Here is a 25,842-nt window from a genome sequence, read left to right as displayed (position 1 = left end):
CCCCTGCTATCTATAAAAGTTTAGTACATTTTCTTCTCTCCATCTACTCTGTTTCTTTTCAAATACCATTACTTTACTTTTACTTGCATTTACTTTCAATCGCCTAAATGCATTTCATTAAATACACTTACAACCTTCTGCAACTCCTACTTCACACTAAGCAAACACAGAAACATCAACAGACAGGCTTGTCACTAATCACCATAATTCACCACCACACTCCATCTCTTCATTTCTTTTCCCTAGTTCTGCTTTCATCTCCCTTATCACTCCATCTATCTCTTATCACTCCATCCATGTATGTTAAAAAGCCTTACATCCACATGTATACTGAAACTTTCGCTCAACTTTCCATGCACTCTTACTCATGCATCTGCTCCTCTAAGAAAGATTTTCACATCATCAAATAGTTGTCCCCCTAACCCACATATCCAATTTCATTTGACTCAGCCATACACGTTCTATAGATCCATAAAAGATGCGTACAGCTTCTTACTTTGTTAGATACTTTTCCACATTCATTCTTACCACAAAAAACTGATCCATAAATCCCCAACCTTTCCTTAAACCCCTTTGATCCTCATTCAGTCTGCTTACAGCCACTTACATCATTCTATCAATCAACACTTTTGCATACACTTTTCCTGGTATATTGAACAGACTTATTCTAATACAACTGCTATATACATCCTTAGCACCTTTTTCTTTGAATAAAGGATAAATAGTAAGTTTCACCCAATCCTCAGGCACAACCTTCTCCTTCCATATTAAACAACATATCAAATGCATCCACCCTATCAAACTTTCTCCTCCATACTTCAACATTTCAGCTGTAATCCCACCCACTCCAAGTGCTTTTCCTAACTTTAACCTCATTATCACCCTTTTTGCCTTCCCTCTCGCTAAAGGCCTCTGCACTTGTATACTTTCCCTTCCACCCTCCATACCCATGCATTTAACAACTGCTGCCTCACCTCCCACATTCAACAGTACTTAAAAATATTCATTCCACCTTCCTTTCACTTTCCAATCCTAAGTATGAAAAATATTTCCCAACTTTCAAATTCATATATTCAAGTGAAAAAGAAAGAAAGAATGAAAGAAAGACTGGCCAACCCTAAGTCTGGACAACATGGCCAGAGTGGGTGTACAAAGGTGGGCACCACAAACAGAAACAGTCTTTGGAAAAGGCATACCACCACCAGCTGTGATTTTTAGAAGATGACTGAAGTCTCCAGGCAGCTCTACTGACCTATTCTTTGTCTGGACTTCCATATATGGCTTGCCAACAGAGCCTACAATGCACAAGGAATTGAACACTGAGGCAGGAATCTAAGTGTGTAGCTTGACAGTCCAAAATGTCCAAAACACCTGAAGAGTTTATATTTGGTAAAGTAATTCTAAAGTGTTACACAGCAGTGTAGCATCACTCCATTAACAATACTGACTTCCCAAAGGCTTACAAGTGTCGAAATCCTTACTATAAAAATGCTTTACTTATAAGATTACTGAAACATCCTGGCTCCCCTCCTTTACTTGTAAGGATGTCATTAAAGCTTGTCCCAGTCACACAATTGGAACTGACTACACTGGTGGTATTACTATTACTAACCCTAAGACATGTTCCTTAGATATTTAACATTTGTCTATTTATGTGTGTTGCCATGCATGCTGTATATTTCGAACTGGGAACTGGCTAAAGATTCTAACCTTGCTCTACATTACATCCCTGACCTAGGATCCCCTTCTGTGGAGCTCCTGCAGTGCTCAAGAAGCTAGCCACATCCACTTGGTTGGGCTACAGGTCAGAAAGTATGGTAATGTGTATCTGTAGCAAAAAGTAAGGCACTTGAGGAATGTGTGTTCAGTGTGGAAACAGTTGAGCTAATGTTTATAATACTGTAGAGATGGGTGGCGTCCACAGCACAGGTGAGATTGTGCAACTCATGCATAACTGGGGAGTATAGATTCATATGGCTGTTTGTCTGGTGGAGTGGAATTTATGACTGAGTTTTGGGGAGGGGGTTTTAAAGTGTTTGCTAGGTCTATCTATCTAAATTCCTGACACCTGTTCCAAAAGGAACTCCCTCAAGGGGATGGCCATGGCAATAGAGTTACCATAACAAGTGAACTCCAGGGTCACTTCTTAGCCTTTAATGTCTCAACCTTAACAGGCTACTGGCAGAGGGCAACTATAGTGCAGTGTTTTGATGAGTCATTACAACTATAGTGCAGTGTTTTGCTGAGTCATCAAAGTGTAAATATATAATGACAATGTGGCATGTGAGGGGTTGGAGGGGATCGGTGGGTAAATGTTGCTGAAGTGTGAGGCATGGATGAACTTTTTATTTCTTCAAGGGGGCTGGTGATTAAACTGTGGTTTGGGTAGGAAGGGGGCTACAGTGCAATGAAAAATTGGAAGACAAGCAAGATGAGGTGGGACAGTATTGGAAGTACAGTATTTCTGCTTTGTTGGGTATGTTTCAAGTGAAGATGGTTTATTGTTTAGTTACATCTCTTTTGAAAAGGTGGGTGACCTGGCAAGTGAGGTATAATTCAAGATGATGCAGATGAATTGTTTTTATAGTGCATAATGAGTGATTTTTTTTCTTATCTGATATAGTGCCACTGAGTATTCTATGGGCTTTTATTCTATCTACAGCTTTTGCACTGATGTTTGTGATGTGGAGGGCGAATGGCATGTACAATGTATGTGCTTCTTAGTATGGTTGGCATTTAGGTGAGTGAGAGTGTTGATCATTCACGGTTATGAGGAAGTGCTGGTCGGCATCATGTCTCTCAGGTGTTATGGGGACAATGGTAGGCTTCAGTGGGATGCAGATATTGTTTTGAGTAAGGTAACTTTCTATTTGCATAATGTAAAGCTCCATGCTTATTGTTGCTTGTATTGGTTTAGGATGCTGTGATGTTACTGTGAGGTCATCTGTGGGAAGAAGAGGGATGCCATGTGGGAGGTATTGAAGAACGATGGAGACTGAACTGCTTCCTGGAAAATTCTATCTATGAAAGCTTATTATTCTGATTACTGTGTATTCCAGTACAGTATTGCAGTATTTTAATACTACACTGCTACAATATCTCACTTTTGTAAAACCTATTCATACATATTCCCTTTACTGAAAGGAAAAGAAAATAATTAACTAAAAGTTTCTTTACATATCAGAATATTCCCCATGTACATCATTGTTTCTTTAACTTTAAATGAGGTACTGTGTGTGACAAAGGTGAGCCCTACATGGTCGAAAAAATTCTAGTCTATGGTAAAAGAAAAGCCTAACCATTTTCTATCATTTTACATGGATGTCATCATGGCAACTTCACCCTTAATGACCTGAGATTTTCTAAATTTCTGAGGGGTGGCAGACCAAATGTGCAAACATACAGATTGTGATCTTCATAGCATTTTTACTTTCTAGTTAGAGTCACCATTATCAGCTCTCCTGATAGTGTTGTTCAACCTAATTTGGCTGGCTATTCTTGGAGGAAGCATAAAATGTAGTTTTGTGGAAAATGGTCAAAGTAAGGCAAAAAAGAAATTTTTTACAGCATATATCACCTGCAAGATCAAACAAATTGTCATTTCCCACACAGTGAGTCCTGCTTGTACTTCTACTATCTTTACAGGACTTCACTGGACTACAAGAGAGTGGTGACCACTCCAGCCAAAATAAAGTTTTTCCTCATCTTAAAGATGAGGAAATGCTGGAGTATCAAGTTCATCATCCACATCCCTCACATCAACAAACAAGAGGAAAACTGTAAGCAGTGACTGTATGCATAGTATTATGCTATCTTAAGGTAATATCTATATACTTAGAAAAATAATACCAATGATATTTTGTACACCATAATAATAATATTTGATTTTTCTCATTGCTTATGCATTTCTAGCAAATTCATACCTTCCTCTTCATCCTGCCTATACATTCATGACAAAATATCTATAAAATGAGACCTAATTTATCAAAACTGATGAATACTACATATCAAACACTTGTGTGAGTGCTTTCTCAAGACTTAAATTCGACAGTCTGCCCTCTCGACAAATAATGCCTTAATTACCTTAAAATGCGTATCTGAATGATCCAAGATTTGAATGTCCAAAATCATTCAATTACTCAAGCTCCATTATGCAACCATAAATTATTGAAAATCAGAGATTACGGTGAACAAATCAAATCAATCATATAGTTAGTTTCGGAGTTGGCATGTCATAAACAACTACAGAAACAATATGTATATTTTGTTTCTAAAAAGGCCGCAGCTCAACTAACTTCTTGTGGTTTTCAGTCAGGGTTTCGAAGCTAATTACAATAATTTGCAAGGAAGGAACCAACCAGTTTATTAAGCATATAAATCTTCATGGAGGTATCAGTGAGTATTCTAGCAAAATAGTCTCCAGTCTCTCCATGGGAGAATCAGGTTGGACTAAGTTTACAACCAAATTGCTTTGGGACTTGAAAGCAAAAAGCAGACAACTTGATTATCACCTCCATGAGAAATTTATATGATTAAATTGCGAAATTTGCAATGATTTTCTAATAAGTTAATACAAAATAACTTAGATCATTGAACTTAAAGTAATAAAAGAATGCTCCTAAATCTATGTTCTAAATCATTCTTAATTGTCTTTTTGTAATAATTTCCTCATCACTAAAACAACCAAAAGACCAAAGGTCTTTATTCATCATAGTTCAAGTAGAGCTCTAGCCTAGTTTTACAGCAATACCATATTCCCAAATATCAGGGTATGAATAATCAGTACATTCAACATAATCTTTGTGTTAGTACAATAATGTATCCATCTCCAGTGTCATTTCCTTTTAACATACCGATAGCTCTTCAAATTACATTCAAAATCACATGTGGGTGGCATGCAGGTACCAAATGTCTAAGGCATAAGATATTAATAGGAAGCCAATTTCCACAGTGATCCACGGACTAGTTGGAACAAGAGGAATCCCACTCCCAGACGCACACACAAACACAAACAATTTACACTCTTTGGTGAAATTTTTACGATTGGACATGTGACCCATGATATTTCTAACAAATCACAAAATAATTTTTTTTGTGAAACCAAAAGAAATGAAGAATAAATAAAGTGTCTACTGCCAATAAAAAAGAAAATAAAACATTTCTCCTACTTGTGTCAAATTACAATAAATATTCATCTATACTACTATACTTGATCATTGTTTCCTGCATCAGTGAGAGGGAACGGATGAAGAACGGCCTATCCACTCGTATACACACATATATATATATATATATATATATATATATATATATATATATATATATATATATAAAAAAAGAGAGGGGAGGATTTCCAGCCCCCCACTCCCTCCCCTTTTAGTCGCCTTCTACGACACGCAGGGAATACGTGGGAAGTATTCTTAATCCCCTATCCCCAGGGATAATTTTCCAAAAGAAGGAACAGAGGGGGCCAGGTGAGGATATTCCGAAAAAGGCCCAGTGCTCTGTTCTTAACGCTACCTCGCTAATGCGGGAAATGGCGAATAGTTTGAAAAAAAAAAAAAAAAAAAAAAAAAAATATATATATATATATATATATATATATATATATATATATATATATATATATATATATATATATATACATAAACTTCTGTCAAAGTACAAAATTTTCATCTATTCTATCTACTAATACACTCTAAATTAGTTTTTCCCAATCAGATCCAATTCATTAAGATTTATATCAATATGTATCTTTTGGGGAATACAAGATGAACATACCTGCTGACCAGTAACTCGCACTTCTTGCTGGCCCCCTGCACTTAATACCTGGTGTAACACATCAAGAGTCATTTCCCTCATTTGCTGATGTCCCTCTTCATCACCCTGTAACATATCAAATAAAAACTATGATAATAATTGAGATAAATTATTCACATATATTACTATTTTCCACAAAACTTCACTCAGGATGTTATAAAGTCATTCATCTCATATCCCTTTCCTACAAGTGTTGAAACAACTTCTTTAAAGCTGGAGGACATGGACAATCATGAACAGAAGTCCACACTGAGGTAGGGTCTTAATTGAAATATGAAAAGGGCTAATGAAAAGGAGCAACACAAATATCTGAGCACTCTCTTTTTCCAGCTTTAATCGAAACTTGTAATTCTGTACACCATACCACATTTCCATATCTCTTTATGTACTAAACCTACACTAGCTTCTAAAAACCACCACCACAGTCACATGCATTCTACCAGCTATTTGTTCATTCACCTAGTCTGTTTTGCATTATGTGCTTGCGAGGCCTAAGCAGGATGCAACTTTTATTATCATCAATCATTCTACATTCCCTTATATTTCTAATGAAGTGCTACTCAGTCATCTTCATCTTTTTTCATAAAAGTCATATAGTGTTTTGCTTTAAAACATGAAAGACAATGGTGACTTTTCTTCAATGACTGCACTTTAGCTCATCTCAATTACAATTCTTGATCCCATCTAACATTAAAGAACTCTAGAATCTTTTTTTTGCCTTAACCTGAAACTTTTCTTATTCTCTACACCCAGATATATCCTTTGCCTATATTCAAAATGGAATATAACTGCAGTAGACCGGTGGGACTTTCCATAACCATTCTTTACACAACTTCTGCCAGTCTTCTTATACATCCATACCACTTGGAAATCACTACTGCCAGGTCCTTTTTATTTACATTTTCTCTGAGCCAGACATACTTATCTAATTGTTTAAGATTCCCCAATTTTCTTTTTTTGACAAATTAGGAAATATTGCACTATCTGTGTGGTACTTTATCCAGAAAAAACAAATCTTATGGGGGTGGGATCTACAGCACATCTTGCAGCCTTTTCAGTTGCAATAACATAAAAGCCAATACCTTAAAGTGCTTAATGTAATCTGGTACCCCATATTTACGATACAGCATGGTGAAACAGCTGGCATGCAGGAAGGGGAAGTGCTGGCGCGTGCCCCTCCAGACATCATGGACTTTATATTTTGCAGAATCTCTTTCAAACAAACCATGTTCTGCTTCTAAACCTTTTGGAGAAATGTACACTGTCTACTTTATCAAAAGGATTTTAAAACTTCCAGGCCGTGATCAGGTCACCCCTCACTTTTCTCTCTTCTGCGGTGGGGAAATTAAAGTCTCTAGTCTTTCCCTGTCAATTCCTTAATTCTGGTATCTTCTTTGGTGCCCTCCTCTGGTCCTTCACTGTTAGTTCTTTGTACTGTACTTTTTACTGTGTGGTGACCAAGCCTGAAAAGCATTTTCTAGTTTTGGCCTAGTGTATAATGCAAGCAGGTTGTTGAGTATTTCCTTATCCATATACGTGAATGCTACTCTTATATTCACAAGCAATGTTTGTCTACTTTACTTTTTTCCTAATGTGTGACTTTGGTGACAGGTCTGGGATGATGTTAACTCCAGGTCTCTCACACAGGGATTCCTGCTGCTTACTTTCTGCTAAATAATATTCATACTGAATCCTTTCACTGTGTCCCATTCTCATTACTTTACATTTGCTCTGGTTGAATTTCATCAACCACGTAGCAGACCAACCTGAAGTCTGTTGAGGTTTCCTTTAAGTTGATACAATCCTCTTTGACATTTCTCTTTCCTCATAACCTTTGCATCATCTGCAAACATATTCTGGAGGAGGTTCGTAACATCAGACTAGTTATTCATGTTCACCAAGAAGAATAATGGTCCCAGATAAGAACTCTGCATTAGTAATCTTAACTCATTTTGAGAAGGCTCCTCTGACATGCGTCCTCGCCTTTCTTCCACTATGATAATCTTATATCCATCAATGGAGTCACCCACTTATTATATATAATAACCTGCTTGGTGATCCAGCTTGTTCATCAGACTTTCTTATGGTACGTGTCAAATGCTTTCTGGCAGTTCTGATACAAATAATCCACTTAGCCTTCTCTTTCACCTAAAATAGGACTCACTTTCTAGTAAAAATCTAAGAGGTTCATTACACACGACTTCCTTTCCCAAAAATCACGCTGTCTTTCATATAATTTCTCCTCTGTGGGAAGTCATCCATTTGCTTTCTGACTGTCCTTTTCAGCACCTTACAGATCACACTGGTCTGGGAAACTGGTCAGTGCTTCAGTTGCCTCTTCCAAGTCTCCTGTCTTACATCTCAGTACCATGTTTGCCCAGTTCCACTCCCTTGGCACTTAGCTAATCTCAAGTGGCATCTTAAACATTCATTCACAAGAAGTCAAGTGCATATGCATACATCTTCAGCCTTGTACAGGTCAAAACCCTTCAGTGTTTTGATGTCTTTTCTAGATTTTTCATTGTATTTAAAACCTACCTATTCCATCACATTAGTGTTGGGGATGTAGTGTATTCCTCAAACAACATCCGTATAAATTTCTCATTCAGTTCCTCACATACTCATACATTATCCTAAAAATCCTTTCCCTTGGAATCCCTTAGTTAAATAAGCTGTTCTTTAAGACAGTATAATTCTGATGAGTCTCTGAAAAGGCATTGGATTTTCTTCTGATTTGTCCACTTTGTTTTTTCAAAATACTTTGTTCCTGCTTTCTTATCCTGCTATACTTGCTTTCAGCTCTCTTATACCTTTTAAATACTGGCTGGCTGGAGTGTCAGCTATATATTTGTTACAGCACATCTCAAAGCTCCTTTGTTTTTTACCAACTTTTATTGAATTATTCCTCCCATATTCCTATGCCTTCACTGCAAATTTCACAGGACCTTTTACCACAATGCCTTGGATCCTGGCTACCAAAATGCATTTCTAAATCTACTAGACTATAAAAATTACTGTGTTCTGTGTAGTCTCCATGATCATATCCCCTCTATAAATCTTGTCTTGTCCTCACTTTTCTTTTTCTCTACCAAATAATCAAATATAATCAATACATGGTCACTTTTTCCATTTTGCATGTCATATATGATATTCTCAATACCCTTTCTATTAAATGTGAAAATAAAATCTAGTAATGATACTGTATCACTCCCTTTCATTGTTGGGCATGTTCACTGACATGATGGTAAAGAAAATTTTCCTGTACACACACATATGAGAATTAGAGAATAGCAGGGAGTGGATTCAGCCTTTCTTTGTCTGATCCTGGCATTTTCTCACTAAAACAGGAAACAGCAATCAAATATGGAAAAAAATAGTATTCCCTTGACTCTCTCTCACTATGAGAATCCAAATTCCCTCAGTCTATCTCTTTATGCCTGATATCCCCTATTACCCTATTATCAGTATTTTACCATCTCTGAGAAGTGCATGTTTTACAGCTTTATCTACCATCCCAAGAACTCCCTTATTTTAACCATAGAATATGTGTTCTGAAACATGAAAATTTGGAAAAACTCTTTAACATCACCCACTATGCACTTCATTCCTACAGCTACTCTTACCATTATGTGTTGCCTGAATGCGCTGTCTTCCACTGACTCCTGGAACTTAAGGATATTGTCTTCTCTTTCCCTCCTTGGACAGAGCAGATGAGATTTGGTTCCTTGGTAACCAATGTTTCCTCAGTAACATTAGGTACATTTTCCTTAATACAATCCTTAAGCTCTTGGCCATTTACTATATATCCATCGACATATTTAGAAAATGATTTGTCTGATATAAACATATAACATTCCTGACCTCTCTGCAGTACTGGCTGGCGTGTTTCATCTACTTGCCTCATTGGTGTCTCTTGTTTTTAGTCTTTTGACTATTACTTACTCTTTTCCCTCTCTTCCATTTGTACATCACATTTAATGTATGCCCTACTGAATTCCAACTTGTTTTTAAGTTCCTTACCCTGCCTAATTACCTCCTGGCTTGATGACTCAAAAACAAATATAATCATAACTGGTTTGTACCCTTATTTCTTGATTATAAAATCCAATTCTTCTTTCTTTCATCTAATATTATGTGGCAGTTCTATAGGCTCTAATATTCTTTCAATGAGTATTTCTTTTCTTTCACATTTCTTCTTTTATCTGGCACATAATGATTTTCCAGTCCAAAATTAATAATAATTTACTTCTATCAACCTCTTGATTCACTAATCATTCTTATTTTTTAGCAACCAACTTTACAGCTAAATTCTTCAGTGATGACTTCCTTTATACCTTCCTTTTTTGTTAACGAGCCCTTATCCTGTATGCTCTGCACTTTTCTGAACTTTTCATCTCCCAGAACACAAATTTTCCCTATTGTTCTGTCTCTAACAAAGTATATCAGTATCTCTAAAGCTTCACTCAATTTCCTGTGTACCTCTATTTCATTGTTCCTAGGTCACTCTTCATGCCCTAAGTCAGTTGATCAGCCTCTGAAACTTTTCCCTTCTCCACTACTTTCAATAGTTCCTGTACTTTGTGTAATAGGCATTTCCACCAGTTCAAAAAGCATCTAGGGCACTTTAATAGACTCATATGACCTTTTTAACTTTTCAAATATTCCACCTTCATTTCTTTAATCATGCACCTCCAGAATCCCTTAAAATCATATGAATCTGTCCATGATCATTGACTATACTTTCTAGATCCCTAAATTCCTTTCACTTCTGATGACATCCTTCATGTTCTTTTACATGCTTTCTGTTTCTTTAATTCCTCCTCTAACTGTAAGAAATTCTGACTCGGATGCTCAATAATTCCCCATTAATTTTACCAGCCTTGTGGTCTCAGATGAATCGTTTGTTTTACTATTGATGCTCTATCCATTGTAAGACACACAAATCTCATCCCATAGTCTTCTTAACACAGACTTGGTCACCACTGTCTAATCTTGGTATTTTTCCTTATCTGAACCCATTTCTATTCAAAAATTATCACAAAGAATAAGTTCTTGCCTTGCTTGGCTGTGTGTAAGCTTAAATAACAGGCTCTTACTTCTGGCTAGTCTACTGGTATTTGTCTGGGATAATAATTGCCTTTATATGCCTGTTGCAATCAATGCAACAATTCTTGTTTCCCTACCATCTGAGGATAAGTTAGTTAGCATATTGGCTTCAAATATTTTATAACTAGATATACAATTTTTAGCTGGCTAGCAAACACAACAGTTAGCAGTTTTGCCTGTCGGGGATAAATTCTTTAAATTTTTTTCCTTCAGTTAATGTTACATTCTACTCCAACATTCCTTACATAAAACATATTTGTCAGTAACTCATATTTTCACCTGCTTGGATATTCTTTACATGCATAATTGTTTTAAAAATTGGTTTCCTGACTCTGGGAATGCAAAGCATGATTTAAAAATTCAGATCTTCCCATCCCCACACCTAATCCCCAGTTTACAAAAATATATATAATCTTCCCAATCCCACAACTGTTCTAGTTTCAAATTTCTCTTGGTCAATCTTTCCTCACTCATTCTCTCCATGTGCCCAAACCACTTCAAAACACCCTCTTCTGCTCTCTCAACCACGCTCTTTTTATTTCCACACATCTCTCTTACCCTTACGTTACTTACTCGATCAAACCACCTCACACCACACATTGTCCTCAAACATCTCATTTCCAGCACATCCATCCTCCTACGCACAACTCTATCCATAGCCCATGCCTCGCAACCATACAACATTGTTGGAACTACTATTCCTTCAAACATACCCATTTTTGCTTTCCGGGATAATGTTCTCGACTTCCACACATTTTTCAAGGCTCCCAAAATTTTCGCCCCCTCCCCCACCCTATGATCCACTTCCGCTTCCATGGTTCCATCCGCTGACAGATCCACTCCCAGATATCTAAAACACTTCACTTCCTCCAGCCTCTCACCATTCAAACTCACCTCCCAATTGACTTGACCCTCAACCCTACTGTACCTAATAACCTTGCTCTTATTGACATTTACTCTTAACTTTCTTCTTCCACACACTTTACCAAACTCCGTCACCAGCTTCTGCAGTTTCTCACATGAATCCGCCACCAGCGCTGTATCATCAGCGAACAACAACTGACTCACTTCCCAAGCTCTCTCATCCCCAACAGACTTCATACTTGCCCCTCTTTCCAAAACTCTTGCATTTACCTCCCTAACAACCCCATCCATAAACAAATTAAACAACCATGGAGACATCACACACCCCTGCCGCAAACCTACATTCACTGAGAACCAATCACTTTCCTCTCTTCCTACACGTACACATGCCTTACATCCTCGATAAAAACTTTTCACTGCTTCTAACAACTTTCCTCCCACACCATATATTCTTAATACCTTCCACAGAGCATCTCTATCAACTCTATCATATGCCTTCTCCAGATCCATAAATGCTACATACAAATCCATTTGCTTTTCTAAGTATTTCTCACATACATTCTTCAAAGCAAACACCTGATCCACACATCCTCTACCACTTCTGAAACCACACTGCTCTTCCCCAATCTGATGCTCTGTACATGCCTTCACCCTCTCAATCAATACCCTCCCATATAATTTACCAGGAATACTCAACAAACTTATACCTCTGTAATTTGAGCACTCACTCTTATCCCCTTTGCCTTTGTACAATGGCACTATGCAAGCATTCCGCCAATCCTCAGGCACCTCACCATGAGTCATACATACATTAAATAACCTTACCAACCAGTCAACAATACAGTCACCCCCTTTTTTAATAAATTCCACTGCAATACCATCCAAACCTGCTGCCTTGCCGGCTTTCATCTTCCGCAAAGCTTTTACTACCTCTTCTCTGTTTACCAAATCATTTTCCCTAACCCTCTCACTTTGCACACCACCTCGACTCAAACACCCTATATCTGCCACTCTGTCATCAGACACATTCAACAAACCTTCAAAATACTCATTCCATCTCCTTCTCACATCACCACTACTTGTTATCACCTCCCCATTTACGCCCTTCACTGAAGTTCCCATTTGCTCCCTTGTCTTACGCACCCTATTTACCTCCTTCCAGAACATCTTTTTATTCTCCCTAAAATTTACTGATAGTCTCTCACCCCAACTCTCATTTGCCCTTTTTTTCACCTCTTGCACCTTTCTCTTGACCTCCTGTATCTTTCTTTTATACTTCTCCCACTCAATTGCATTTTTTCCCTGCAAAAATCGTCCAAATGCCTCTCTCTTCTCTTTCACTAATACTCTTACTTCTTCATCCCACCACTCACTACCCTTTCTAAACAGCCCACCTCCCACTCTTCTCATGCCACAAGCATCTTTTGCGCAATCCATCACTGATTCCCTAAATACATCCCATTCCTCCCCCACTCCCCTTACTTCCATTGTTCTCACCTTTTTCCATTCTGTACACAGTCTCTCCTGATACTTCTTCACACAGGTCTCCTTCCCAAGCTCACTTACTCTCACCACCTTCTTCACCCAAAATTAATAAAATTAAAATTGTTTCATTCAGGGTTCTCTTCACAGTTAAATTCCCCTAACCTCATTTGAACAAAATAGGCCCAGAAAGATGAAGACTCTCAAAATCTTGACTAATCAAGGCAGTGCTGTCTCAGCTGCTGGAACCTGTGTGTGTAATTATAAATTTGTAATTATGTACTTGTACTGTACGGGGAGTGATCCTATCTCTCGAATGTTGTTGTCATAAAACCCTTTAAACATACATATGCTATCCTCATTTACCACAATCTCACTCAGGTTAATCTAGTATCCACCACTTTTACACTATAAAATACTTCTTTACATCTTTTTCAACAATCTTTTGCGCAATTTCATGTTGTCCTTTGGCTGATCTATCCTTATATCTTTCACAGAACTCATCATTGTTTACTTAAATCTGTTTCAAAAACTCAAAAGGTTCAGATAGTGTTATCTCTCATTCTTCTCTCATCTATAGTTTGCAAATTCAATGCCTCTAGTCTTTCCCTGTAACTCAGCTCTTTTAGTTTTGGTACCATTTCTGTAGCTCCCTGTACCTTCTCGGTTAACTCTTTGTGCTTCTTTAAATGCAGTGACCAAACACGAGATGCATATTCTAGTTTAGGCTTGAGAAAGCCAGCTAAAATCATTCTTATTCTATTCCTGAATGTCATTCTAACAGTTACCAACAGACAGTTGGTCTCCTAATGTGGGACTCTGGTGACAGGTTTGGGACAATATTAACTCCTAAGTCCCTCTAACACATAGATTCCTGAAGCTTATTTCATGCTATATATTGCTCTTACTGAGGGCTTCTTTTGCTGTGGACCATTCAAATCACTTTCCAATTACATGGGTTTTAACATTTATCCAACCAATTTAAAAGTCCGACGAGGTTCCCTTATCTGTTGATACAATCCTCTTCACTTTTCATTTCTCTCATAACCTATGCATCATTTGCAAACATAGACAGGAGTCCATACTTGCAGGCAGTCACATAAATCAAGAATAATAGTAGTTCCAGAACAGATCATGTGACACTAAACTGATGATCTTAACCCATAATGAAGAGGCTTCTCTAACATGCATCCTTTGTTCCCTTCCATTAAGATGATCCAGCTTCTTAATCATCTTCCCATACAGTACAGTGCCAAATGCTTTCTGGCAGTCCAGATACAAACAATCCACCTTGGCTTATCTTTCGTCCAATATTGACCTCACTCTCTCACACCATATTTCTTTTCCCTTTTTAAATGACCAACATGGCACAAACGAATAACATACCTCAATCAAAGGCCATCTTGGGTGACAAAAAAGTTGAAGAAAGTAAAAATTAATCAGGGCTTTGCAAGTGTTTGTAGATCTGATTCTTAAAGGGCAAAAGGTTATATGAAGAGGGGAAGACAAAAGAAGGGAATTACACAGCTTAGCTGTTCAAGGAAAGGAGGCATCATAACAGCCAATCCTTGAATGGCTGGTCTCCAAGCAGAAGTTGTGGGAAACAGCAGCCAAATGCATGCTATGGATTCAAACCTTGGGGTTGGGGACCATGCAGACAGTTCATGAGAACAGTGGTCAACAAAATACCTGTAGAATAGAGAGAGAGCAGTAACATCACAGCATATTGAAAAGAGATGTTTGAAGAGAGGTGATGCCAGGAGAATTAATGAGATGGAGGCTTTTGATTCCACTAAAGTTAATAGAAAAGTGGAGGGTGAACCTCCCTAAATGGGTGAGCAGTATTCAATACCTGGACCAATAAAATCCCTATAGATGTGAAACAGCTGCTCACATGAAAAAAGCAGCACCTATACAACACTCCTGGAGACTTTGCCACGTTAATTATAAGGGGTTTCCAAGAAAGAGTGGAGGAGGTGGTTATTATCAAATATTTATGGTTATATTTTTCCAAGTTTGAATTGTGATGTTTTGAAAATGAAGAGGGAAACAAATGATTCTTAGAAAGAGATATAGGGAGAAATTGCATTTTAGCTCTATAAAACTGAACAAGGATACTGCTCCCCAATCCAAAATGCTGCACAGGTCAAAAATCAGAGAGGAAAAATGATCAGTATGAGAGAGGGAACAAATACTAAAGGGCAAAGGGAAGGAAAAGTTAGCTGAACTATGTTAAGTGGAATCATCAGCATAAGAATGACTTGGGTTAAAAGTAGGAGAGAGAAGATAATTCATTACTGAGAGCAGAGTGTAGATGATACAATAGGACCCTGATGAACATCAACATTGATAAGACAGGAAGGGGAAGTCACTCCATTGATGACTACTGCAACGAATGGACTGAGAGGAAACTATGCATCTGAGAACAGAGGAAGCAGTGAAACCAGAGGAAGAGTTTAGACAGCAAAGACTTTTGCCACACCCTATCAAATGCTTTGGAGATGTTGAGGACCAGAAAAATAGTCTAACTAAAATATTTTCTCAAGAGGATATGACCAGAGGCGAATTATACAGAGAAAATCAAAATTAAACCTAGCACTACAAAATCCACACTGGTGACCTGAAATTAGAAAATAAGATTCTAAGTGTTTGAGAAAATGAGAGTTTTGGAGAGTTTCAAAGACTCTGGAGATAGCAGGAGAAAGCAAGGGGGAAATAGTTGGAGGGATTAGAGTGGTCTCCTTTCTTAGGGATGGACTGTACCAAGGGAAAGTCTAGGTTTATAGGCAGACGTGAAATAGGCGAGCGATGATTAGTGCTACCTCAGAGGTACACTCCCTTAGAACACAAAGATGTGTGCCATCTGAGTCATATGGTTTGTCTACTTGGATCTGGGAAAGTATCTGGAAGACCTTGCATTAGGAGAATATTAGAGATTGCAAAGGTTCAGAGGAAGGAGATGGGGCAGAAGATAAGCATCAGAATCATCTAAAGATGAGTTAGAGGGAAAAAAGTGCCAAAAAGAGTGACTTTATTAGTTGGAGACTTAATAACAGATTAAGTCTCCCATGTTAGTGAGGTAACGTCCACACATGCACATATACATACCTATACATCTCAACGTATACATATATATACACACACAGACATATACATATATATACAAGTACATAATTCATATTTTCAGCCCTTATTCATTCCCGTCACCACCCTGCCACACATGAAATGACAACCCCCCCCCATGGCTTACCCCATACGCTTCACATGCCCTGGTTCAATCCACTGATAGCATGTCCACCCCGGTATACCACATTTTTCCAATTCACTCTATTCCTTGCACGCCTTTCACCCTCCTGCATGTTCAGGCCCCGAGCACTCAGAATCTTTTTCACTCCATCTTTCCACCTCCAATTTGGTCTCCCACTTCTCCTTGTTCCCTCCACCTCTGACACATATATCCTCTTTGTCAATCTTTCCTCACTCATTCTCTCCATGTGACCAAACCATTTCAAAACACCCTCTTCTGCTCTCTCAACCACACTCTTTTTATTACCACACATCTCTCTCACCCTTTCATTACTTACTCGATCAAACCACCTCAAACCACATACTGTCCTCAAACATCTCATTTCCAGCACATCCACCCTCCGCACAACTCTATCTATAGTCCACGCCTCGCAACCATATAACATTTTTGAAACCACTATTCCTTCAAACATACCCATTTTTGCTTTCCAAGATAACATTCTCGACTTCCACACATTTTTCAACGCTCCCAGAACTTTTGCCCCCTCCCCCACCCTATGATTCACTTTCGCTTCCATGGTTCCATCCGCTGCCAAATCAACTCCCAGATACCTAAAACACTTCACTTCCTCTAGTTTTTCTCCATTCAATCTTACCTCCCAACTGACTTGACCCTCAACCCTACTGTACCTAATAACCTTGCTCTTATTCACATTTACTCTCAGCTTTCTTCTTTCACACACTTTATCAAACTCAGTCATCAGCTTCTGCAGTTTCTCACATGAATCAGCCACCAGCGCTGTATCATCAGCGAACAACAACTTGACTCACTTCCCAAGCTCTTTCAACCACAACAGACTGCATACTTGCCCCTCTTTCCAAAACTCATACATTCACCTCCCTAACAACCCCATCCATAAACAAGTTAAACAACCATGGAGACATCACACACCCCTGCTGCAAATCGACATTCAGTGAGAACCAATCACTTTCCTCTCCTCCTACTCATATGCATGCCTTACATCCTCGATAAAAACTTTTCACTGCTTCTAACAACTTACCTCCCACACCATATATTCTTAATACCTTCCACACAGCATCTCTATCAACTCTATCATATGCCTTCTCTAGATCCATAAATGCTACATACAAATCCATCTGCTTTTCTAAGTATTTCTCACATACATTTCTCAAAGCAAACACCTGATCCACACATCCTCTACCACTTCTGAAACCACACTACTCTTCCCCAATCTGATGCTCTGTACATGCCTTCACACTCTCAATCAATACCCTCCCATATAATTTCCCAGGAATACTCAACAAACTTATGCCTCTGTAATTTGAGCACTCACTTTTATCGCCTTTGCCTTTGTATAGTAGCACTATGCAAGCATTCCGCCAATCCTCAGGCACCTCAACATCAGTCATACATACATTAAATAACCTTACTAAACAGTCAACAATACAGTCACCTCCTTTTTAATAAAATCCCCTGCAATACCATCCAAACCTGCTGCCTTGCCGGCTTTCATCTTCCGCAAAGCTTTTACTACCTCTTCTCTGTTTACCAAATCATTCTCCCTAACACTCTCACTTTGCACACCACCTCGACTAAAACACCTTATATCTGCCACTCTATCATCAAACACATTCAACAAACCTTCAAAAGACTCACTCATCTCCTTCTCATATCACCACTACTTGTTATCACCTCCCCATCTGCCCCCTTCACTGATGTTCCCATTTGTTCCCTTGTCTTATACACTTTATTTATCTCCTTCCAAAACATCTTTTTATTCTCCCTAAAATTTAATGATACTCTCTCACCCCAACTCTCATTTGCCCTCTTTTTCACCTCTTGCACCTTGTTACACATACATAATATCATTTACACATGCAAAAATCTTATGTATATGAATAAATGAAAAAAATAGTCTCATATATCATTTGATAATATAGAACACTGTTTCAAGTGAAATGGCTTCTCTTATCAAAAAATAAAGTCTTCAAACCTAGTGAACTCCAATGCCACTTCTTTGCCTATAGCGTCTTACCCTTAACAAGCCACCAGCAGAGGGCAACTCTAGCAGTGTTTGCAGATGCTCCTTCCTAATGTTCCTACTGACTACCTTTACTTAATGCCCCTGCCTCATGTTCCTACCTACTACTTCTACTTTTATATACATGGTCCAAAGCAGTCCTTATACATTCCTCAGTGGTGCCCAGAGAAATGTATGGGTTAAGGGTTAAGTACGGTGACCAGACATGAGAGGCATACTCTAAATAAGGTATATTAAATCCAGTAAATAGTCTACTGACTATTTCCTTATTCATGTGATTTACCACAATTCTAATATATAAAAAAAATTAATCTAAAACATTTTTGTCTCTGGATCTCATTTATTTGGGAAATTGGTTTTACTAAAAATCAAATAATCTATGTATCACTTATCACTCACATAACACTTAAAGGACCAAGCAACCCCCCCCCCCCCCCAGGTGTGTCACAAGGCTGAAGTTTATCAAAAGTTTCAAAAATATTTGTCTCCTTAATTAATAGAAAATGCCAGGAATGGTTAACCAAAAAAATCTGGTATATCAAAATTTTTTGCTGTAAAAATATTTAAATCTGGATGCACATCACGGTCCTACTGTCCCTTACCATGGTACAGAGGTAACTAACACTCTCGGACTCTTTCTTGGTGCTACCTTTGGCTACTTGGGACATAATGCTTCCCAACATGCTGAATGGTATGTCTTCCTTACATGACTGCAGAGGGCATCCTATACAAGCATGTATAGAGTCCCCACACAATCAGTCATATTACCCCACTGTGTTATTTGGGTAGCTGATACTCTTAAGATGTTTTTTCAGGTGTTATTTATGGCAATCTGTGACATAAGGCACCTCTATATACTGATAAAGCTTGCCTTCCAATCTAAAAAAACCCATACCGCTATGGATACAGCAATCACAAAGCAAATCATTCAAGTACAGGTTACTTCCACTCCTGTTTACCTTGGGTTGATCATGTGCATATAAAAATGCAACATCAGAGAGAATAAATTTTGCACAAACAGTGTTATGACCCCTAACCCTGCAAGTTAGCAAAACCAAATTCTAGTCAATCTGCTTCCCTTGTGGATTTTTTTGCTTGAACTTATGCTTTTGGAAGATGGATGTTAGGGTAAGGGTAACTATAGATATTTAAATGGATACAACTTTATTTGTAATTCATTGCTTACATGAACACATCACAGTTTAATTCATTTCAGAATTGCAGTAAATTCACTATTCCATTAAATATCAGTCTCAGCATAATAAGACTGGCAATGGATATGAATTCTTAAGGTACTCCTCACTATCAATATAAAGTAATAATGATCAACCCTTTGACCCTTACTTTTATGGTTCCATCATGAAAAGAAAAAGGATATCAAATTATAGATTCTATATACAAGTAATGAACTCTCATATCTTACGTGTTTAATTACTATTTTTCACATACCAAGTGTATAATTCCTCAAATCATCACTAAGGGAATATGACACTGATACAGAAAGACTCCAATTATCTAACCTCCAGGGAACCAATTATTCCAAATGTCTGTTGGGGTTCATCTAAATCCATCACAGGTCTAGTAATCTGAATTTTGGACCCATAAGCATAAGCATATACAGTCCTTCGCTTGTTAAACACTAAAGGCACTGCTCTTCAAGTACAGTATCTATAGTTGCTTTAAATTACACTGTTGGAGTCTCTAGTTATATTCTTCAGTGGCAGTTCTCACTAGTATCAAACCTTATATAAAAAAAAAAAGTCATCCCTTTACGATATCAATGGACTGACACCTTTGCTGGGAAGCAGTACAAAGTAGAAGCATGTGACATCAAGTATTCAGCACAGGTTAACATTATGCTAGAAAAAGATGTTCCATGAAACATCTGTCTCACCTGCAGTGCACTGACATCGGGAGTGAAATAATAGATGGAAGTTTGTTTGGATTATATAAAAAATTTACATAATAAGTTCCATGGGCAAAAAAAATTTTTTTTTTTTTCAGGTTAAGTCAGGTTGGGTTCCATGTCAAGAATTTTTACAACAAGCATAATTCAGGAAAATCAAAACCAAAGTAAGGGATACCTAGCCATTCAGTGTTTTTGATGGTGAGACAAATGCATCATGCATATTGGTTGATGCATTTGACCTGAAGTGCAAAAGTCAAACAAAACCTACAAGAACCTGATTAAATTTGAGGTCAACTCTCGTGTGTGTGAGTGTGGTGGTGGTGGGGCGTGTTTTCATACATCTAAGCCTTAGCATGATGGTACAGTATTTCAATTTTGGCGCACCATCACCATTTAAGGTTCACAAGTACCAGTGACCAGGTAGGGTGAGGTTTCCTGGGGACTGAGGTGAAACCTCTGCTTGCTACAATGATCTCTAAGTAAATGAGGCTTCTGGAATTTTCTGCAGGCTAATTAATTATTCTGGATGACATACAGCATCCATGCTACAAAAGAGCATGGACTTATTCATACATGGACAAAAAATTTGAGAATTTATATAAACATCTACGTGCACCTCCAGAGGTATAATTATCTATGATACCCCAGGATCTCCGAAGGAAAAGTCCTGGTGTTACCCAGATCATCTCTCCAAAGGCTCCAGCAGCTTGAGGTTGCACTACTTTCAGTAGCATTGACATGAGGACTAATATGGAGTGATAATTCTTTGATGAAACTGTATTCCCATTAAAGTGATTTTTTTTTTGTACTCGTTCAACATTTCCTGTGTCAGCAAGGTAGCACCAGGGATACAGGAAGAAAGGGCAAATTCACTTCCACCCATTCTCTACCTATCATGTGCAGTATACTGAAATCACAGCCCCTCTCTCCATAACTTGGTCCCACAGACTTTTCCATAGTTTCCCTACAGCTGCTTTATATACCCTGGTTCAATCCAATGACAGCATGCTGCCTCCTGTATACCCTAACACTCCAATTCAATCTATGCCTTTTACCATCCTAAATCTTCAGGCCCTGAGCACTTAGTGTTACCAGATACAGCCTGCTTGAGCTTATACCGTAGTGAAAAATCATCTTTGACGAGGTTGTAGCACAAAAAACAGTCTCGCCAAAGAACTTCTCACTTCAAAGGAAATAAAATTACCCTGCTGCTGGGATGCAGGAGCCTCTGGAAAATGATTCTTAAGTTACAGGACTCTTTCTTAAGAGTAGCCCTTGGGTGACGATAAACAAATAATGTATATAATTCTTGTCCATGTGCCAATCCTGATAACATTCCTCCTGGCCATGCCACTTCATACAGCCATGAAAAAGACTGGTCAGCCTTTCCACAGTATATGGAAACAAAGCTCCAAAACATCACCACAGATGATTTCCCATTTCTAAATCATGTTACCTCACACTTCACCACTACCTCAATCAAGCTGGCAAAATCCAAATACCAAAAGGACATAGAAAGAAACTCAACCCAAACTTTTCCCTACAAGTTATACACCTCATTTAAAACTAAGAAACCAGTTCAGGCAAAACCACTTAACACCAATAAAAAAAAAAATCTAAATTCTGAACAAACCATCACAATCCATATCACTGAAAGACAAATTGGAAACTGGAATCCCTTCCTCTAAACAATAAAATGAGATGAACTGAAACCAACTCTGATACATGTTACAGAACATCCACACTTACTGCACTTATATAACCCTCCCTCATGAAGCACTCTAGATCCATTCCAATGACATCCATTCTCCCTACAAAAAACACATTACTCATGAAACTCCTCAAAAAACAGCCATACACCAATCTCACCCCTAAATAGGAAAGTCATGAGAAACCTACACAAAATCCAACCAGAAACAACTGCCCAACCACCCTTCACTGCCAATGATACAAGCAATGCAATTAAAACCTGAAACAACTCATCAAATTTTCCCATACAATACTTTGGCACATCTGTAATCCAAGCACTTACAGATATCTTCACTACTTCTGGCTACACAACAAAATCCCTAACATCTGGAAACTGGCCAAATTATACCAATCCTAAAATCTCTAAACAATCCAATTAACCCTCCTTTTTCCACCCTATATCACTCTATCTTCAGCTTCCAGACTGAAAAAAAAAAAAAAAAAACATCCACAAAAGAATAAATCAAAATATCCCTCACTCACCTAAAAGATGTGGCTTCAGAGCAACTACTCCACCACCATAAAACTCGTTAACCTTGCAGAATATATCCTGAATGGCTTCAACCAAACAGTCTCCCACCCATACAATTCTCATGGCAAAAGAAACTCTCTCTGACAGCCTTACACTAAAGATACATGAAACAATGCTCTCGAACAATGATGAAAAAGTGGCTGGCCAATTTCACAGACAGTCACCAAGGCAAAATCACCCAGAATGGCTTCACCTCTAAAACACTTAAACTCTACAGTTGAGTTGCAACCCTCTTGAATCTCTCCCACACAACTCCCTAATACCTCTACCAAACAACATGAAGGTCCTTTTACATGCAGATTACATCACAAGCACATTACAAAACCATTATATCACAGTAGCAGCAATAAACATGCAACACCACATTACACACTTAAAATAATGGCTCACTTAGAAAAGAATATCTGCATCTCCACAAAAGTCTTGTCACTCTTTCAACCCCTCAGACACAAATCAAGCTTACACCCTCCACTTTCGTTGAAAGAACAATCACTTCCATGGAGCAAAACCAATCCTAGACATCACATACAACACATAAAATTTACTCCCCACATTAATATCAACACACAAAATAAATGTGCTTAAAAAAACACCAACAGGAAAGAGATTTGGACAGGAAAAAGAATCCCTTAATATCCTCTACAAACAATTCAATCGCTCCACCCTAACTCACTGCCTGGTCTTTCAACCTCTAAAAAGTGAAAAGGGGGCTCTCTTGATTTACGCATATTTTATTTACACCATTTTAGAGAAATGCACACAGTCCATTTACACCTTTTTCTTTAACTGCACAGGCTTGTATTTGAAATAATGCAATCATCTTTGGGTTGGCAGTGCAGTGATCTAGCGTTGCCTACACTGTGTATATGCATGGAGCTGATACAGTCTATAGTCAAGGAGTGCTACAGTATGCTATATATCGCTCATGCTTTGCTTCTTGCATCATGTCATCAAAGCATCTTTAAGTCCTGATACCAGTAGTGGTTAGAAGCATAACGTCTTACTAGTACCCCATCCTTCAATCTCCAATTTGGTCTCCCCTCCTCCTTGTCCCCTTCACTTCTGACACATATATCCTCTTTGTCAACCCCTCCTCTCCGTAAGTCTAAATCATTTCAGCACATTGTTTCAGCTCTCTCAACCACCCTATGCGGATCACCACAACTCTCTCTTATGCTTTATTGTTTACTCAATCTCTATCAAACCTTATGTGTGTGTGTTTTAAAGAAATGTGGAACATGTGGATTTTGGGATGTGGACATATAAGAAAGGACAGAAAGTGGTAAAATGAGGAAGTTAGGTTGTTAATGAAAGAGAAAAGAAAGGTGTATGATAGTTATCTGCACAGAAGTGCGAGTTACTAAGAGAAATACATGAGGATACAGATGGATGGAAGTGTGTTACTAAGAGAAATACATGAGGATACAGATGGATGGCATGAGGAAGGTGCATGGGCAGAGAAAAAATAAAAAGACAAAGGAGAGTTGGAGTGAGAAAGTATTGGCAAGCTTCAAGGAGAACAAAGAAAAAATTAGAAGGTGGTGTACGGTGTGAAAAAAGAAAAGAACAAATGAAGGAATAAGCAAAGGGAGCAGATGGGAAAGTGGTATTGGGCAAAGAATAGGAGACAGGGTTATGGAAATAATATTTTCATGTGGTCCATTTACAATGTGAAGGTATGTGAAGAAAGTAATGCCAAATGGTTTAGTAAAAAGAAAAAAGAGAGAGAAGAGGTGGTGAATGCCTTGCATAAAATGAAGTGTAGCACAGCAGGTGGGGTGAAGTAAATTCAAAGTGAATACTTAAAGAAAAAGGGTGGCAGTGTTGATGATTTTGTTACTTAATATTTTCTATGTATGGCTCAATTTGAGGTGCCAGAATGCCTGCTTAGTGCTTTTGCATAATTTTTTTTTCATACTATTTGCCATTTCCTGCATTAGTGAGGTAGTGTTAAGAACAGAGGACTGAGCCTTTAAGGGAATATCCTCACTTGGCCCCCTCCTCTGTTCCTTCTTTTGGAAAACTAAAAATGAGAGGGGGATTTCCAGCCCCCTGCTCCCAGTGCTTATGCATAAATGTATGGGGAATAAAAAAAAATGTTTAAATCACAGAGGAATAAGTCTGTTGAGCATATCTGACAAGTTGTAGTGAAGTGGTAATTGAGAAAGTGGTGGCATGCACAGAGTATCAGACTGGGGAGGAATAATGTGGCTTGAGGAGTGGTAGATGATGTGTAGATCAGGTATTCTCTTTACATAATTTATGTGAATATTACATGTACATTTGTGTATATATGTATTTGTCTGTGTATGTGTATGCATATGTATATGTTCATTGGATATGTATGTACATGTGCGTGTATGGCCATTTATGTGTATATGAGTAGATGGGGGCATTCTTTGTTCGTTTCCTGGCGCTATCTCGCTGACACAGGAAACAGCGATTAAGTATAATAGATATATATATATTTTTTTCAATACATCCTCTTCTGCTCTCTCAACCACACTCTTTTTATTACCACACATCTCTCTTACCCTTTCATTATTTACTCGATCAAGCCATCTCACACCGCATATTGTCCTCAAACATTACATTTCCGACACATCCACCCTCTTCTGCACACCCCTATCTATAGCCCCTGCCTTGCACCTATATAATATTGTTGGAACCACTATTCCTTCAAACATACCCATTTTTGCTCTCCAAGATAATATTCTCGCCTTCCACACACTCTTCAACGCTCCCAGAACCTTTGCTCCCTTCCCCACCCTGTGACTAACTTCCACTTCCATGGTTCCATCCGCTGCTACATCCACTCCCAGATATCTAAAGCACTTCACTTCCTCCAGTTTTTCTCCATTCAAACTTACATCCCAATCAACTTGTCCCTAAACTCTACTGAACTTAATAACCTTGCTCTTATTCACATTTCCTCTCAGCTTTCTTCTTTCACACTTTACCAAACTCAGTCACCAATCTCTGCAGTTTCGCACCCGAATCACCCATCAGCGCTGTATCATCAGCAAACAACAACTGACTCACTTCCCAAGCCCTCTCATCCAGAACAGACT

The 25,842-nt window shown here is 38.3% G+C and overlaps 1 protein-coding gene across 7 annotated transcripts in view; it reads right to left on the bottom strand.

Annotated features, from left to right (window-relative positions):
* LOC139752900 (uncharacterized) overlaps window positions 1–25,842 on the bottom strand; it is a 172,176-nt gene that overhangs the window by 63,675 nt on the left and 82,659 nt on the right. For all 7 annotated transcript variants that reach the window (XM_071668939.1, XM_071668944.1, XM_071668937.1 and 4 more), the window contains exon 15: window positions 5,782–5,886. In XM_071668939.1, coding sequence (XP_071525040.1) covers window positions 5,782–5,886 — 105 coding nt within the window. The remainder of the gene's footprint in view (window positions 1–5,781; window positions 5,887–25,842) is intronic.

The sequence above is a fragment of the Panulirus ornatus genome, chromosome 13, assembly GCF_036320965.1.
Source record: "Panulirus ornatus isolate Po-2019 chromosome 13, ASM3632096v1, whole genome shotgun sequence".
Lineage (NCBI taxonomy): Eukaryota > Metazoa > Arthropoda > Malacostraca > Decapoda > Palinuridae > Panulirus > Panulirus ornatus.
The sequence above is the reverse complement of the archived record's forward strand: the minus strand, read 5'-3'. Positions and strand labels throughout refer to the sequence as shown.